The sequence below is a fragment of the Humulus lupulus genome, chromosome 3, assembly GCF_963169125.1.
Source record: "Humulus lupulus chromosome 3, drHumLupu1.1, whole genome shotgun sequence".
Classification (NCBI taxonomy): Eukaryota; Viridiplantae; Streptophyta; class Magnoliopsida; order Rosales; family Cannabaceae; genus Humulus; species Humulus lupulus.
The window spans coordinates 18,568,218-18,573,870 of NC_084795.1; the positions used below are offsets into that span (position 1 = coordinate 18,568,218).

At 32.3% G+C, this 5,653-nt stretch overlaps 2 protein-coding genes across 2 annotated transcripts; both read left to right on the top strand.

Moving 5' to 3' along the window:
• The first annotated feature begins 1,640 nt into the window (after positions 1 to 1,640).
• Positions 1,641 to 2,864, top strand: LOC133822253 (uncharacterized). The gene is made up of 2 exons (XM_062254524.1): positions 1,641 to 1,851; positions 2,492 to 2,864. Exons 1-2 carry the CDS (start codon positions 1,747 to 1,749, stop codon positions 2,573 to 2,575), a joined length of 189 nt encoding a protein of 62 aa, XP_062110508.1. The 5' UTR covers positions 1,641 to 1,746; the 3' UTR covers positions 2,576 to 2,864.
• A 130-nt stretch (positions 2,865 to 2,994) lies between these two features.
• LOC133822252 (vignain-like) lies at positions 2,995 to 5,250 on the top strand. The gene is made up of 4 exons (XM_062254523.1): positions 2,995 to 4,234; positions 4,305 to 4,537; positions 4,643 to 4,786; positions 4,872 to 5,250. The coding sequence occupies exons 1-4, from the start codon at positions 3,790 to 3,792 to the stop codon at positions 5,124 to 5,126; spliced, it is 1,077 nt and encodes a 358-aa protein (XP_062110507.1). The 5' UTR covers positions 2,995 to 3,789; the 3' UTR covers positions 5,127 to 5,250.
• The last annotated feature ends 403 nt before the right edge of the window (positions 5,251 to 5,653 follow it).

Genomic DNA, 5,653 nt, shown 5'->3' on the forward strand with positions numbered 1-5,653 from the left:
CCTATGAACACGAATTGTCAGCCCTGCGTATTGATGTGGCGGGTAGTTATGATAATAAATTTTGAAAAACGAAAATATACTGAGAAACGACAATAGAATAGAAATACGACAATATATTTTAAAAACAACAATGAAATGGAAATACACAACAATTTAGAAAAACCACATCACTTGGAACCCAAAAAACGACCATTCCGAATAAAGAAGGGAAATTTACAAAAATGCACTAAAAGTTAAAAAAAATATGAAAAATACGGTACCTTACAAAAATACGGAATTTTTGGATAAAAACACGGAATGGCAAAATTGTAAATACGGAGTGGCAAAATCATAAATAAAAGCTGTAAAATACAATTTCTTGTGATCAACGTTTACAAACTAGTAAATATATGTTACGAACTTGTAAATATCTGTTACGTGTTTGTAAATAATATTTACAAAATCAGTTATAGAATTGTAGATTTTTTTTTTTTTTTTGTAAATAAAACTTACAAACAAATTCGTAACTAAATTTTTTATTTTTGTAACAATAATTTACAAATCTAGTTTTACAACTAAGAAAGATATTTTTGTAACTAATATTTACGAAAATATTTTATAGTTAAGAAATCATAAACAAAATATACATAAAATTATTATACTTTTTCATATTGTTACAATATTGTACCAAAAAATTACATGAAACATCATATTTATGCTATACAACTTAAAAATATAAATTTAAGATATTCATTATTTATAAAACACTTTATTGAATATAGTGGTGAAATACAATATTTTTCTTTAAACAAGTTTTACATTTTTGTAACAACAATTTACAAAATTAATTTCACAACTAAAAAGTTTATTTTTGTAACTCACATTTACATAAATATTTATAAATTAATTTAACATGAATATTACAAAGATTTACAAAACTAATTTTTTAACTTTAAATATATTTTTTAACAAAACTTGAAACTTGGATTAGATTATGATTTTGGTTTAACATGGAGTGTTGAGACTTGATTAGCTATGATTTAAAAAATATATATAATATTTTTATAAAGAATAATAATATTGTGATTATCTTTAACTATATATTGTAACATATAGTTATTAATGTTAATTTTAATTAACAGTATATTTGTAATTTGTATAAATATTTATTTATTTTTTGAGTAATTGTATAAATATTAATAAATATATTTATTTTAAATAAAATAAATTACTCTATTTTATTTTATTTTATTGAAGGTAGTAACTATAATTATTATTACTTTTATTATTATATATTTGATATGCCTAATTCTTATTAAAAATTGAAATAAAAAAGTAAAACAAAGGGTTAATATATATATATATATACGGGTGGACACGGGTGATAGATAGTGAATGCCGTATTTTTGTAATTTGTTAACATTACAGTATAAAACGAATTTTTTTTTAGATTACGGTAGAAGATGTAATTAACCCAATAAAGAACCCCTGAGAAATTGGGCTTGCAAACATTTTCAAGCCTGCCAAGAAGTTGGGCCTAAAATGTAGTGAGCTTTCTACAAGACGGGAAGTTGGTCAAGCTTAATGCCACGTGTAAGTGAGAGAGATTGGGTTGTAGATGAAAGAGCATTATACCGGCTGCACCATATAACTACTGGAAGAAACATGACTCTTCTTTTTCCTCATATCAGAACTCACCCATCGAAGTCCTGCGATTGATTCAGTGTCCTGTCGGGAAGAAGAAAGCTTAAGAAGAAGAAGAAGAAGATGGTGAAGGTAGCGACGTACTTCGCTATGTCACTTGGAGCTTTCGTGTTCTGGCAATCCATGGAGAAGGTCCATGTGTGGATCGCTCTTCATCAAGACGAAAAGGTTCCCCCTTTTTTATTTTGTTTCTTTTGATTTTTTTTTTTTTATTTTAGTTCTTAGTTCTTTTTAAATATGTCGTTTAAATGCGGTTTTGTTTTCCCAAAATTTGAAATTTTGCATACTGGTGCAATTCGTGCATATTTTCGTTCTTAGATTAAACCCTAGATTTTTTCTATTCCTATTTTTTTGGCTAGTTTATCGTTTGTGTTGCTGAAGTGCCGATTGGATCTGCAAATGCCTCAATTCCCTTTATTTGATTTATGTTAGAATTAGAGTAATATATAAAACGCTTAACTTGTATATTTGTGTGTTATATCGAAATTTGGATATTTAGATGACGAATTTCTTTTGGTTTTCAACTTGGGAAAAATGGGTTTCTCTAATTGGGTTGGCTACTGGTAGAGACGAATGTTACAGTTTTAAACTTTTTGATGTGAAATAGTGGAGGAGCTGTGAGGCTCAGTTTCCCAACTTCGATGTAATTTGGTTTATTCCAGTCAGTATATAGGTTACATTTTGGCTTGGTATGATTCTGTGATATGGGTAGATCAATAGCCACTTTTATGTAGAGGGATTCTCTAATTAGTTGGTCAATAATGGAACTTGTTAGGTTTTTTCTTATCTGTACTTTTTATTGCTGCAGCAAGAGCGATTGGAGAGAGAAGCTGAGATTAGGAGAGTGAGGGAAGAATTGCTGCAACAAGCCAAACAGAACGATCTTGCATGAACGGCATTTTCAAAGGCCTTTACTTTAAACTTTCTGTTGTTTCTGTTTTTCTTTCTTATGAATTTTTATGTCAAGGGTCGATAGATAGGCTCTTGCAACATAATGCCTGCTCTAAGTTCATGAGTATGGTTGTCAAGGATACGCTATCACATTCTTCTCTTATATAAAGTGCATCATTGTTGAGATGTGCAGTTCACTTCCTTTTTTTTCGTAACTATTAATCAACTATTGCATCGATTGCTGTGTTATCTAGCTAAAATAATAATTGCTTGATCAGATATTCTAAGTTTTTTTGGCTTTTAATGATTGATGGAGGTCTGCATTTCAATTTCATGCTCAATATTAAGGTATTTGACGTGTTATAACTTCAAACCGTGAGAATTTGACTTGGGGAGAAGAATTTCCAGTTGCAAGTTTGTGTTTGTGTGGTTTTAAGTTCTGAAATTATATTGTGTGACAAGTACCTTCTGTGAACTTAAGGAAAACCACATACTGAAGATTCTAGGTAAGAAAATTAGCTTCGAACATGTATGTTTTCATGTCTACTATATATTTACTAATACTAATACTAGTTAATTTTCATTCTTAACTAAACTCTTTACTATAACCTCTTTGAAATGAAACGATGAAAATTTTATTAAATTTGTGAATCTGAAATCTTTTTCTACTGGAAACCATACAAATTCAACTATCTATAACAAAAAAAGGTAAATTTTGAGATCACACATTTTACTCTGTTCAGCAATTTTTAAGACTTTCGGTTCTAAACAGAAGACAAAATTTAAGCTCTTTTCTTAGACTTGCAAAGAAATCGTGTTCTCGGTACTTTAACAACTCACTACTCGTCAGCCTTGTCAACAAGTTAAATCAAATCAACGAGGTTGGCATGTAAGCTGTAGTGTAGACATAATCCAAGTTTAAACAAGTCACAATTCCATACATCTAATAATAGATGGTGTAACTTCCAAAAAGGAGCCCTTTTTTTATGCTGACAACTACAAAAGTTAGGACCAGATATACAAGCAACCTAGCTAACTAAAACCGTCCACCATGTTATATATAAACCTTGCATAATTGCATTGGTTTGGTAGAGTTACCAAATCAAACAGCCTCGTCTCTCACACTTCTCAAACACTTGCTAGCTTCGTACTTCCATTAGCCACATTCACATTCACGTCTCACTTGTTGCATACCAAAGAAAAGAACAAAAAAGTATGGATTTTGGGAGGTTTTTCCTGATTGCTCTCTCACTAGCTGTGCTTCTCGAGCTAGCTCAAAGCTTTGAGTTCCATGAAAAAGACTTGGCTTCTGAAGAGAGTCTATGGGATTTGTACGAGAGGTGGAGAAGCCACCACACGGTTTCTAGGGACCTTGAAGAGAAGCATCAACGTTTCAATGTGTTCAAGGCGAATGTAAAGCACGTCCACAAGGTGAACCAGATGAACAAGCCTTACAAGCTGAAGCTGAACATGTATGCAGACATGACCAACCATGAGTTTGTAAGTACCTACGCTGGTTCAAAGGTTAACCACTATAGAATGTTACACGGTGAACGACCAGCTACTAGCTTCAAGCACGAAAGCACTCACCACCTTCCAGCATCTGTGGATTGGAGGAAGAAAGGAGCAGTGACTGGAATCAAAAACCAAGGCAGCTGTGGTAAGTCTCTTTTACGGCTTATAGGGTTTTATGTTTTCATGAGAATAGACTCTTGACTTTGTTATTATAGGTAGCTGCTGGGCATTCTCAGCCGTAGTTGCAGTTGAAGGTATCAACCAAATCGAAACAAACGAGCTGGTCTCTTTGTCTGAACAAGAGTTGGTTGATTGCAACTCGAAAAACCATGGTTGTGAAGGAGGGTTGATGCCAGCAGCTTTTGCGTTCATAAAGAACCAAGGAGGTATAACTACTGAGCAGAGCTATCCCTACAAAGCCAGTGACGGTTCTTGTGAATCATCCAAGGTAAAGTAATAAAATAATCTACTTCAATATTGACTCGACACTAGTCCAACTTTTCATGCACCTAAGTAAGCAGAGAAAATGACAATAATTATCATGGCTTTACAGTTCACCAACTCTCCTTTGGTGACCATTGATGGATACGAAATGGTACCCGAAAACGATGAGAATGCTCTGATGAAAGCCGTGGCAAACCAACCTGTATCTGTTTCCATAGATGCTGGTGATAGAGATTTTCAGTTTTACTCAGAGGTAAAGTACAATTCAGTTACATAAGATTAATGTGGAACTAGCAAAAACTTGGATAAAATTTTGCAACGGGTTTCTGTTTGTGCAGGGAGTTTATTCAGGAGATTGTGCAACACAGCTAAATCATGGAGTGGCAGTAGTGGGGTATGGAGCAACTCTTGATGGGACAAAATACTGGATAGTGAAGAACTCTTGGGGAACCGATTGGGGAGAGAAAGGTTTTATTAGGATGGAACGTGGAATTGATGCAGAAGAAGGGCTGTGTGGTATAGCAATGGATGCTTCTTATCCAGTTAAATCTTCACCAAACCCCAAAACTGATTCTCCTAAGGATGAACTATAGTGCTACTAACCTAAAGCACATATATAAAGTTTTATTAAATTTCAGGCATGGTCAATTTCAAGCCTTTATATTAGTAATACATTAAATAAAATCTTTCTCATACTAGACCTTGTACTAGTTTTATTTTTTGGCTTCTGTACTAGTTTTATGTTTTGGCTTTTGATTGGAGTAAATGGTTCTTTGTGGCCATACATTTACAACACTTTTTTTTATACTCTGAATGTTTTTATTGTGTGATATATCTTTTTCTTATTACTTAATCAAATCTTATTATAGCATAACCTCTCACCTGGATTACACATTCAACCATAAATTGGTTTAAAGGGTCTAATTCAAACTTTAATTAATACAGGAGTATTTGCAGCATAAATACCCAATATTTCACATTTGTTACACTTAAATATCTAATTTTTTATTTTACAGCAAAAATACTCAATGTTTAATATATGTTAAAGATAAATACCTAATTTTTTTTTTGCGGCAAAAATACATATAGTTGCTAAGACATTACTTCTGTAAGTACCTCA